The sequence below is a fragment of the Ilyonectria robusta genome (assembly GCF_021365365.1).
Source record: "Ilyonectria robusta strain PMI_751 chromosome Unknown BGZ61scaffold_60, whole genome shotgun sequence".
In the NCBI taxonomy this organism is placed as follows: Eukaryota; Fungi; Ascomycota; class Sordariomycetes; order Hypocreales; family Nectriaceae; genus Ilyonectria; species Ilyonectria robusta.
This window is the reverse complement of record NW_025764494.1, coordinates 14,832-27,595: the sequence shown is the minus strand read 5'-3', so window position 1 is coordinate 27,595 and position 12,764 is coordinate 14,832. Positions and strand designations below refer to the sequence as shown.

At 38.6% G+C, this 12,764-nt stretch overlaps 2 protein-coding genes across 2 annotated transcripts; both read right to left on the bottom strand.

The window, feature by feature from the left end:
* Nucleotides 1–1,523: 1,523 nt before the first annotated feature.
* On the bottom strand, nt 1,524–3,655 carry BGZ61DRAFT_524198 (uncharacterized protein; the record flags this gene model as incomplete). The annotated part of the gene is made up of 6 exons (XM_046252631.1): nt 1,524–2,184; nt 2,236–2,612; nt 2,675–2,718; nt 2,898–2,996; nt 3,044–3,281; nt 3,342–3,655. 6 exons carry the CDS (start codon nt 3,653–3,655, stop codon nt 1,940–1,942), a joined length of 1,317 nt encoding a protein of 438 aa, XP_046094378.1. The 3' UTR covers nt 1,524–1,939.
* Nucleotides 3,656–10,636: 6,981 nt separating this feature from the next.
* Nucleotides 10,637–11,721, bottom strand: BGZ61DRAFT_500516 (uncharacterized protein; the record flags this gene model as incomplete). The annotated part of the gene is made up of 3 exons (XM_046251556.1): nt 10,637–10,803; nt 10,890–11,112; nt 11,197–11,721. The coding sequence occupies 3 exons, from the start codon at nt 11,719–11,721 to the stop codon at nt 10,637–10,639; spliced, it is 915 nt and encodes a 304-aa protein (XP_046094377.1).
* Nucleotides 11,722–12,764: the final 1,043 nt, after the last annotated feature.

Here is a 12,764-nt window from a genome sequence, read left to right as displayed (position 1 = left end):
TATATAGACCATGCCACAGAGAGAAGATGTCAAAAAGTTCTAGTACGTATAGATTGTCGCAATTTTTTCTTTCCTTATTACTTGGTGTACTCTATCTATGACAGCCCACGGATCTAATTTTCACATCTATGAGCCCCTGACTCATTTACTTGATATTCCTTCTCCTTCACCTGCAATCTGAAATCTGGGTCAACTGTCTTAACTGGCAACAACTCTTAAGTATGCATGGTTTCCAATAGACCTTGACGACAACGTCACGGAAGCACGACCGCTCGGGTCGCAAGTTCGGGGCTACCCCGCACCCATAACGACTGAATGAATGAATGAAATTTATTCCGCCCGGGAGGACTAACCTCATAGCACCCATAACGACCTACACACGTGCTTAGTACTGTAGGAAGCCCCTTAAACCTTACATAATCGGACACCTAATTACATGGCAGGTCCCGCTTGCTGTTTGATCATTCAGTGGACATTGAACGCCGGTTCACGTCGACACCGCACATGGCCAGCTGCCGCGAAGAGGCCAGTTCAATTTTCGGGCGTCCGCCTGCCTATGTCAAAACGTCTATAAATACAGCGCCCTTCCACTTGTCCGTCTTCGTCAAGGCAGTACCTATATGCTTAGACCATGACTACCCTTCCTTGCCTTCCTTCCTCAACCCAGAAACGTGACAGAACCAATGAAAACTTCTCTAGGGCCACTCAACGTCTTATGCGTAGATGTAACCAGTTGAGCGATCGCTATAACGCGGATGTCTACATCGTAGTTCGGCGAAATCATCGACATTATGACTATAACTCTACTAATGACCCGTTGTTTCCCACTCCTCTCATTGACATTGTGAAGAAACCTATCCCAGGCACTTACTGTTCGCTAACTCTGTATTAGGAGCAAGCTTATCCGTTGGCTATTAGAAGAACGCCAGCGAGCTTCCAGCAGTCCAGGACTATCACAACCCCATCACCTACGTCCAGTCCAATGGCTAGCCAGCGAGACTCAGAGGAGGACGAAGATGACAAGCAAGATGAGAGAATGGAGATAAAAGAACAAGAGGAGACATCGCCAACGCAGACCGCTGAAATAAGAGGCAGAAATAGCTCGTAAGTCTAGTGCCTCTAGTCAGTAAAACGCTTTGAATCTATATTTGCTCTCTATGCTAGTTCCAAAATGCCGGGGCGCCCGCACAGTCCTCTTGCAAAAGTTTTAGGCTATTCTAAATCGAGGGAACTCTTAGGATACCGTACCATGAACCCTCATGGCATGGTTCTGTACATGCATCTTATGCTGTAGGTCTAGGTCACAAACCTCACACCGAGAGGGAGTATTATCAGGCAGCTGATTAAGATGCCTTCGGCGGAAGTGCTTCGACAGGTCACCGGAAGTGTAAAACTCATGGGTGAGCTCGCTCACACGAGGGTCGTTTGGTTCAAGAGAGAGTGCAGCACCGATGCACAGAAAACATCTCCTCGGCCTCTCCATCTCGTTTTTGACGAATACAGAGAGCACGGCGATACCCACAGGGCTATCTTCCGATGGGCCACAATAAGAACTGGACACGGCTCCTTCGCTGCCGAGACATTGGTTCGACGTGCGGTACGGCCTTCTACCACGCTGCAGTAAGCGACGATGGCGTCGATGAGGTTGTCCCTGCGTCTATAATATCCTTCGAGAGTGTTATCGACTGGGGCGGTCAGCGCTTCAACTAGGCGCTTCTGTGCTGGACGCTGAGGGGGACAGGTTGCATCTACGGCCATGGTTTGGGGAACCCGCGGCCCTGGAGTTGGGATTGGATATCATCCACAGCCTGCTCATCCGTCCAGGCGTCTTTGATTGTTGTAATAGCTCCCTCTTGAGCCTCTGCTTCTCGTTCCTTAGCGTCCGAACGGCGTCCTGGCGTTTCTTCGATCCAGGTGGACAGTCGTCGGACCTGTTCCGTTAGCTTCCTGATGCGAGGGTGTGTTGACAGATGCAGCTTGCTCTGCCGTCAAATCGGTCGGCCGTCCGCTTGCTGTTCGCATGACCGATGCTACAAGCCTGCTTCAGCAGCGCCTGTTGCGGTCTCTGGCCCCGGATGATCGCCCAGGTATCTAGGCGTAGTTGGCGTCCGAGGTAATGCTTCTGGAACGGAACTGAACTGTCGTGGTCGAGCGCTAAGTTGCGGATAGCATCGCTAGCATAGGCTGCAGAGGGGTCAGCTTGGGTAGCAGTCAACAGGTAATAGTGAAACTTACGGCTTCCGTCGAGCTCGTTGCCAGCGTTGTAGCGCAGGCTATAGCAGATGGTAGTATACAGTCGGCCTAATATTTCTCCAATTCTCTTAATCCATGCCGCCATCATGCCATACGTGATGGGTTCTGTCAGTGACATCTCGAAGCCGGTAGCGGTTTTGACGGCACGGCGGAACAAGGGTACGTCATCCAAGTCATCTCGGAGTGGCAAACGCAACTCCCGCTCGTCAGGGTGGATGTCCAAGTTGTCCAGCTGCGCAGCTGAGACGAGGTTAGATGCCTGAAAGGCTCGATGCCGGAACAAGATGCCCAAGAGGAAGGCATGGGGGCTAAGAAGTAAGGTTGGATCAAACATTGTCTCGGGGACGGTAAATGTCTTGCTGTTACAGGTCAGCATCCTCCGTATCAAGGTAGACCAGCTCGTCAGATGGATATCACCTACGCGTCCTTGGTACCGAGGTACGTCTTGGTAAACTCCGGCGTGAACTGGATAAGAAGTTTGTGGGGTCCTCCTTCAGGGTCTCTTGCCAATACAACTCGAATGTCTCTAAACCGGAGCCGCAAGATGGCCAGGGACGAGCACCGGCAGGAGCAAGCAGGAGAAGGAACAAAACCGCAAGAATCCGGAGCTCTCCGAGATCAAAAGACTTTCTCGTCGTGCTCACCGTTGCTTCAATTTGCTCCTTGAGGTCATCGATCGTCATGCAGCGGTTCTCCCTCTTCTTTGTGCTCAGGTCATGATCCTTTGCCAGCTTTCGAAGGACCTGCGGTCGTTAGAGAAGAATGGGCTGTAGTGGGCTCGGAGACATACCCTATGCATCTGACGATTCATTTTCGGGTCGAGCTTTGTACCCACGGCCCTCTCATATACAAGTCGGAAGACCTTCCAGGTTGTGCCCAGTGCACTGCTTGTTTTGATGCCCTTCATCTTCCTATCATCCTTGCCAGTCTTCAGGTCTAGGCGCCATGTGAAGAAGCTTGCGAGTATACCGACGGAAACGGATTGGAGGCATTCATGGGGATTGCCAAATTTGTTCTTATTGCAGAAGCTAGAGTTGTGTACAGTATCGTTAGCGAGAGCCAAGGTAGATGGATTTCTGGGACATTACAGCTGCCAGTGTTCCTCAACCGCGTTGAGGAGTTTCTCAGTCCCAGTACTGTAGTCTTGACCGTCAAGAGCACCCTCATTGACCTCTGCCGCTATCCGCTGGTAATACTCTGGAGGGTGGACGTTGTCAAGGAGCTGAGTAAGATCATCGACGTCAACATGGTCGTCAACATCATCAAAGGGGTTGATCTCGGTGATGTCGGTCTCTGCGTCAGACGCTTCATCTTCGTTCACGTCAAAGATAGTGTCATCCTCGGGCGAGAACGATGCGTCTGAATCGTCTGCATCGTCAAATAAACGCTGGTGGCGCCGCATATTAAAGAGGGTTTGAAGATGTAGACGAGGATCTTGGATCGTGGAGACGATGCGAGTAGCGGATGAGTGAAGCCGATGCTGCCTCCGTTTCTAAGACAAAAGAAAGAGAGGGAAGGGAGGTGAGCACACTGCCCTTCGCGGGAGCGGGCTACTTTTAATAGTCGAGGGAGCCATTTCTGGCTCTGTTGCTGACGGTAATACATTCTGGACGAGAGGCCCAATTCAGGGCACTAGCTCAGTGGAGCAAAATTATTTTGGGTGGTACATTGGGGGTACACTACCAGCAATACCAATGTGGATCGAGCCCGGGTGGACCTTTAAAGCGGCGACGAATTGCTGGCAAAATCGCCGCTATGTGTGGAGGCAGAACCTGCCAGATTTGGCGGCAAATACGCCGTCTCATTGTTAAAGGTAGTTTAATAATCTAATAATTTAAGTAAAGAAATTTCTAGATATTATTATTAATATAATTACCTATTAGCTTTTTACTTTTTATATAATTTAGTATATTCTTCTTTTTAAAAACTTTCTTAAGAATCTTTAATATAAGTAAAAAAATAAGTAAAAGAAGTTAGTATTAAAAGAAAAGAAATTAAATAGTAAAATACTACTTTATCTTAAAAATAAAAATAAACTTAAAAAGAAAAATTAAATTATTATTTCCTTATTTAATAAGGTTTTATAATACTTTAAGTATATTCTAATTACTTTTAAAAATAATAGTTAGTAGTATAAGTAGAAAAAAGAATATATTAAGATATATAGATATTTATAGAATATTTTACTTAACTATAAATACCTTCTTAATAAAATAAAGGTATATAAAACTGCTATTTATTAATATTTTAATTTTAAGTATTTTAAGATTAATATTAACTTCTATTAAAAAAAGCTTAATAAGTATTACTTATAGCTTAATAAGATACTAATTTATTATATTATTAGGGATATTTTAAGAATATATAAATAAACTACTTAAATTAAATTTAAAATATAAAATCTCTTATAGAAGAATTAGATTAATCTTATTATAAGCTGTAAATTATCTCTTAAAATTAAGAATATAATAAGCTAGTTATAAAAAAGTAGTATATATATTAAAATTCCTTTAATAAATATTATAAAAAATCTTATTAAGCTTTAATTTTATTATAACTACTTTTATTAATAACTATCTTATTATAAGCTAAGAATATAACTAGTAATTTTATATATACTATTAATAATAAATATAATAATTAATTCCATAATATTTATAAATCTAACTAGAATATTTTAGATTCTATTAGCTATTAGTATAAGAAATAAAAAAAGTATTTATATTTATTATAAATAGCTCTTAATATACTTTCTATTCTTTTTATATCTACTAATATTAAGAGGCTCTTTTTAATATATAATTAAATAATTTAAGATAATTAGGCTAGGCTGGATATTAGTATAATTAGAATAATATAAATAGTAAGATTATAGTTTTATAAAGATTATATTAAGAATATAAAGAAGCTTTTTAAAGATATTAAAATATTAGAAATTAATCTATTAGTTAAAATAAGCTTTATAAAAGCCTAGAAGATAATAAATAGAAGGATTATATATACTATCTTTTTATAGTATCTATATATTTCTATTTCTATATCTACTTATTTTACAAGCTTACTTTTAATATCTATTTCTATCTATTTTATTTAAGGTAGGCTTAAATAAATATCTATCTATTCTATAAGAGGCTGTATAAATAGAATAAAATAGACTACTAGCCTATTACTAGATAGTATTATATTTATTTACTTTAGGTATTTTCTAACTTTTTTTAGTAGTATTCTTACTTACTGCTACTTAATTATTGCTAGTTTTATTCTTATAGATTTTACTTAATATAATAGCTTATTTAATTTATATTTTCTTTTAGTAGCCTTCTAGGCTGCTACTTTTATTTTTAATTTTAATATAAAGTCTTCTTCCCCGGCTAGAACCTATATTATCTAGAGAAAGTTACTCTTATCTTTAAGATACTTAATATAGTTATAGATATACCAAATAGTCTATTAGTTAGATTATTATTATAGCTGCTATATAACTTTTAGAATAGAGTAGCTGCTTATTATAATAGTTAGGTTTTATTAATATAATTTATATAGTATATATCTCAGGGCTATTTCTATAATACTAAGCTTAGTAATATATAAATTTAGCTTCTCTCTTAATTTAAGAATAATAGAGTAGCTAGCTATTATTTTATTAGTATTATTTATAGCTATATTTTAAATAATATCTTTTATACTTACTATACCCCCTCTTTATAAGAAGCTAGTAGTAATAATTATACTATCTACTTTCTTTAATACTTCTACTATTCTCTTTTAATTAGAATTATATAATATCAGAATATAATTTCTCTATAGTAATAATGTATACTCCTAAATAATCTCTATTTATTTAGTAGCTATCTCCTCTTAAATTTAAGTAATTCTCTATATTAATAATATAAATTAGCAGTATATTTTTACTTTTAATATTACTAATAGATATATTCTAGAAAGAGTCCAGAGATTAATTTAAAATCTTATTACTACCTGTATATACTATTTTTATATTAATTAAATACTAGCTTTAGCTTTTACTATTACTATTACTATAATCTAATAAGCTTTTGTAATTACTTATACTCTAACTATCTATATCTTATCTAACTAAGCTACTTTTTTAATACTATATAAGTATATCTATATACTAAATATATAGTCTATAATAAAAGCTACTATTACTATAAATAGCTATCTTACTATTTATAGTAATAGTATCTTTAGTCTTTTTAAATATATAGCAGTTAAAAGCCTTTTTATAGTAGCTCTAGCTATATATTTCTTATACTATAGCTTTATATATATAACTATACTTAGAAACTTAGTGCTTATCTTTAATTTAGCTACTTTTTCTTTAATAATAAATAGTATATTACTAGTATATACTTTAGTAGCAAAAAGAAACAGAAAATAACACTTAACTTATTAACTTACCCTAGGGGAAATATATAAAGAGTTATTATATAGATATCTTAGCCGGTTAGCCCGAAGCTATACCAGATTATATATATAAGGTCGGATTAACCTAAGACTTATATCTTCTAATAGGGAAGTATTTTATAAGATAGAATATCGAGTCGGTTATAGAAAAGTTTGCTAGTAAGGTATTAATAGAGCCTGTAGTAGCCTGATATCTAAGGGAAATTAAAGATAGAGGTTAGATAGGGAATATAGTAATAGTAAGAAGGTTTAAATAAATCTCTTAAAAATAAAGGCAATTAATTAATTAACTCTCTAGTAGCCTCGAGTTCTTCTAGCCTCTTTAACTTCTAGAAAGAATCTCTAATAAAAGGAAAAATAATAATTTTTCCCTAATAGTAGTACTAGCCTCCCCTTTTAACCCCACCCGGGTAACTTTAGAGATATCCCTGCTAGTAACTAGCTAGCCTAAGCATCCCTAACTGCCTATTATAGTATAATATTTTGCATGAAATTTATAATAGCAGTTTTATCTCCTTTAAATATTATATTACTCTATCTTTCCTAATTTAGTACTTTATTTATAATTAATTAGATACCTACTTAATTCTCCTTTACTATTAATCTAATTACTTAGGCTAAGTAATTATTTATAAATACTATTAAACTACCTTTTATATTAATTCTTTTTATACTAAGTTTATATTAAAGAATAGAAATAATACTAGTAATAGCAGTAATTCTTATAAAAAACCTGCCTATAGTAACTCCTATAGTTATAATATATACCTATTTACTATTATAGTAGCTATTTACCTAGAGTAAAAGGCATTAATTATCTTATTAGCCCTTTAGATATACCTCTTGCCTTTAGTATCTTTAGTAGTTACTTCTTAAATACTCTATTATAAGTATCTTTAATATTAAAATTAATTAAATTAAGTACCCTACTAGCCCTCTATACCTTATAGATATACTTCTATAGTAGTATTAGAGCCTATTTAGCTAATCTTTACTTTCTTACTCTAAAATAATTTATAGGTAGCAGTTTATAGCTCTCTACTATATAGAATATCTACTCTATAATAACTACCTTAAGTATCTTACTCAGTATTAATAGTAGCAATATTAATTTCTAAAACTTAGCTATTATATAGTTTTCTTTATTTACTTTTTTTAATAGAATAAGTTTTATATTTCTCTATTAGTAGAGTATTATACTATTTCTAAGAAATATATTAAAGAGGTAAAAGATATAGTATATAATTACTAGCTAAAGCTGCTTTTATATTATTACTAGTAGACTATTCTCTTAGGTACTTTTTAAGATTTTACTATTAGTATTTTTTCTTTAACTTCTTCTATAATAAGAGTTAGTATATATACTTTACTTATTATAATTAATTACCTTTATCTTTAATTCTAACTAATAACTATAAAAAGAATATACTAAATAACTCCTCTACCTACTCTATTTTATCTTTTATAGTAAAGCTATCTTATTTCTTTAAAAGGGATACTCTATTATCTATAATATTCTTTCTAGGTTTTAAGTACTTAGCTGCCTTTTATATATTAATATCTTCTACTAAGAACTTATTCTAGTATAGTTTCTTCTATTTCCAAATAGTATTATAGTATTTTTTGGATAATTCCTTAGCCTATCTTTCTAGGTCGGGCTTTGCCTAACCTACTCGCTACTATACTCTAGCCTGATTTCGCCAGAATATATATACCTACTAAAGTCTTATTAAATTCTTTATCCACCAGCACTTTATATACAATACTAGTTATATATTACAGCTTAGTCCCCCGTAAGCTCTATAAGGCAGCTAGTACACCTGCTTGATTGCTACAATTGCGATCAAGGCCCAATCTTTTGCCCGTGGCATAACAGTCTAGGTGCCCGTTACTGTAACTAGCCGTCACATTATACTCGAGGCATCAGCTTGTATATTGTGTCGAGGACGACCCTCATTAACTGCTCTGTCTGCTACACGCTGACAGTCCAGGGAAGCTCTTAGAAATTATCCTCCACCCTGGTTCTAATTGTTATCCATAATGCATTTTTGAATAATAGTCTTTCTGTAACGATCTATTTAGGTATTGCAGCATCAAATGTCATTTGGATTGCCTGGTAGTCCGATTTGTATTCTATCAGGTATATAGAGTAGGTTACTATTTTATTTGCTACCTCTGCTATTACTAGCACCAGGTTAATTATACTTTCCTTGTTAGAGCCTTGCTATATCTTCATGCCTCTCGAGAGGAGGCTGTAAAGGCTATATTTATAAATAAGATTGATAATCAGTTTAGCCTTAGCTTATCTTACTAAAGGTATATCATCTCCTTCTTATAGCTAGTTATATTAATTAAAATCTTTAATAAGTATAGTATCTACTACTATCTTTATTCTATCTCTAAGATTAAGAATTAACTAATATAAGATATAATATATATTTTAAAGTATCTAGAACTTACCTCCCAGTATATATATTAATATAATTAATACTATTTAGTCTAGAAGTTGTATAGTTGCTGCTATTAAGTCCGGGGACTGTATTAATACTTATTTAGCCTCTAGATTCCTATTTACCTATAATATACTCTAGATTATCTATTTACTATCTCTCCAAATTATAAGAACTATTTTAATCTATTTAAAATATTCTATAGAGATTATTAATAGTATATTATTATATTTTTATACTGGCAGTTCTTAGATTGCTAAAACTACAAAATCTTATATTTATTTATTATTTATTAGGCTTTTATATACTATATTCTATTTTCTTATATTCAGTTAAACTACCTAAAGTATCCTATTTATATCAAGTAGAGTAGAATTTCAAGCAGCTCCTACTAAATAACTTATATAGCCCACTACAGAATATACACTTAGATACCTATATCTAACACTCACTATAATAATAGCCTTTGGCGGTGCATCTTGCATATACTCGATTCTTGCTGCATGAGAATGCCTTATAGCCGAGCTCCTGGCAGTTATAGCATTATATCGGTCCTATTCTTTATTTGAATATGCTAGTATAAGCTGATTTACCTGCAATATAGAAGTACCATTCCTGTAGAAGCCTCTTAGCATTGCTATTTTTAGTAAGGTATACTACCATGGATCCATAGGCCTTTGCGCTGACTTTTCTACTCAGCTAGGCCATCTTGGCAATCTGGACTCGTTCTCCTAGCCCAAGGCTTCTATTGCTCTAGGAAGGACCTTGCCTTCCTGGTCGAGGACGGCGGTACGGCTGATATTGTCAACTTTGACTGGGTATAGTTAGTCTCGGAGGACTCTCGCACCTGGCGCCTTCTTGGCCTCGATGATAGCCTTAATCCTCTTCAGTTCTTCCTCGTTCCTGCCGATGACCCTCAGGCGGTTGGTATTTCGTCAAGCTTGAACTCTGCCTTTATGGTTTCAATTCTCTTACGAAACTCTTGTTCCAGGAGTTATTTTAGACCCTGGATTACCTCGGTCATACTGTCGGCCGCCTTAAGCGTAGTCCTTTTCTTAGTTCGATTGTTCCTCGGCACCCCCTCACTGCTCTCCTCCTCCGCCCATTCCATGTCACGTTCTTGTTGTTTCGATTCCATTGCCCTTATTGTTCTGGCTCTTTTACGCAGGGGACGATGATGTCCCACCCGGAACGTCCGGTTCGCGTTCCATGACGACGATGACGTCTGAAGCGGAGTTCGCAGCACCAGACATCCACCAAAGACCAGAATCACCGCCAAACGGTTACCAAGTATTCCAAAAGATATAAAGAAGATCAATAATGAGATTTCGAGCGGGAAGGTGATAGATTACGTTATGGGGAGCCAGCAGATCGGATCATCTTAGCCATACGGTCTCAACACTTAGACACAAGAAATCAACAATCAGCAATTTACTGCGCAATCCAACAACAAGACTAAGCCAGTCTAAGGCATTTCCACAAGCAGCCGTCAGTCTTTGCCGAGATCATAGACCCTTTACGCCGATCTTCAAGTAATTCGGATCCTTCAGACGATTCTGAAACTCCTCAGAGCGCAAATCCTCGACGTCCCAAGCAGCCCAGACAAAGCGACCGTGCAAAAATTCCGCTTCACGAGTCGCAGCCCATACAGCAAAGTGTCCCCCCAAATTCCCTACAATAAATGTTATAATTGATGTATATCGCATGCGGGCGCAAGAAAAGGGGGTTGATAAGAAAGTGGCACAGAAATTGTCTTACCGTCGTACCACTCGATGATGTCTTCGCTAAACCCCTGCTTCCTCGCTGCTTCAGTAAAAACTTCACCGGGATGGAACGATATGATTTGCATCGACTCCGGCTTTACGTCCTTGGCGATCTGCTGGACTAGGAGCGTCCCGGAGTTCTTGGTCAGACCATACGAAGGTCTGGCACCTTCCGCATCCCACACGTAGATGCCTTGGGTAGAGACATTGATTAGGAACTGCAGGCCCCAAATGTTAGCTGTCCATTAGGTATAGGTCATGGGGCTGTCTTCTGCTTAAGATACTCATCTCCGTCGCGGTACCTTCTGCTTCTCGTGCTTCTCTTGCTTGTAGAACCGCTCAGTGTGGTCCAGCACCGCCCTCACGTTTGTGGTAAAACTCGACCAGATCATGTCAAGCCCACTGCTCAAAATTGGTTCTCCAGGTCCGTAACGTGCAGCGCTGAGCACAAGGACATCGACAGTGATTCCCTCCTTGCGCAGATTCGACCAGAGTGCGCCAGCCTCGTCCAGATTGGCGACATCGCAAAAACGGGCATCGATGACTGTCTTCGGACTGATCTCTTTGATTTCCTCCCTGATTTTTGAAGCTGCGGCAAGGAGGGGTCCTTGGCGAATGTCTACAATGATGACTCTCAAAGCTGAGGCTTGCGCGAAAGCTCTGGCGATGAAAAACCCGACGCCTTCGGCTGCGCCTGCGATTAGGATGGTCTTTCCATCCTGGTTCAGTTCAGACCGAAAGGGTGAAATAGCCGGATAGGGTCGCTTGTAAACTCTCGGAACAACCTTTGGAATGGCAATAAGCCGCTCTAAATCTTGATTGACCATTTTCGATGTGATAGACGACGTATCAGACTGCCCAAGTTGCTTGAAGTTGATTGTATACTAGACACTAGCGGGTAGTGGACGTCTTTAAGATATTTATAATCGACAGCAAACTATGTTATCGAGTAACTATAGTGGTGCTGGACGCCTCGAGCGGATATTGTAATTGTCTTTCCTGACAGCGAAGGTGCGGACTTTTCATCTCCGCTAAAGTTTACGAAAGTCCGCTTCGCCGCCTGCGGGCTCCATCGAGGAGTCCAACGGAGGGAACCGACTGAGCACTAGTATCCCAGGTCACAGCGCCGAGCACCGAACACCGAACGACGTAACTCCTTGGAGCACAGCCGAATCGGCCTCGGACCCACCGGCGAACTTCCCTAGGGTCAATTGCTGGAAGAGAACCTGGAAAGCCCTCCACCGAAAACTCCAGCGGAAGCTGTCGAAGACGGCAAGATGTGCCGTGACATACTGGTCGCGGCTCGCCCTGCCATCGCCGCATGTAGCAGCAAGTTTAGCGTTGGCGTTGATGATGACAGCATCAATACCTACTACACGGGTTCCGTCCACCAGGGCACCAAAGACGAAGTCCCACCAACTTCAAATGTGCATTACGAACAGGGCGTCTTTGCTCACATCCTCCCGCCATACTGGACGGCCGATCATGTCGTGAATGATGTCGGCGACCGAGGCGTCTCCATCTAAGCGTTCAATGAGTCACGCACAATTCCGAGGATGGAAGTCGGTCGAGTTCCTCACCATTCCGGACACAACATATCAGCCGATCGACTTCGCCACCCTGAAAAGCTATCTAACGTCGGTCCCGGCCCAACCGGCACCTGTCAGATCTGTCGTTCCCGTCTGATTGGGTCAATTGATTGAATTGCTCCACCGTGCCCCTATTTCGGTGCTAGTGCTGGATTTCCATGACACCTTGTGCACTTATGTATCTAATGAGGTATAAGTGTATCGCTCGCTTATCATATACGTTAATTAATATTAGTATTTTTCAATACTAATTGGTATATACTAATACTAAACTAATTAGT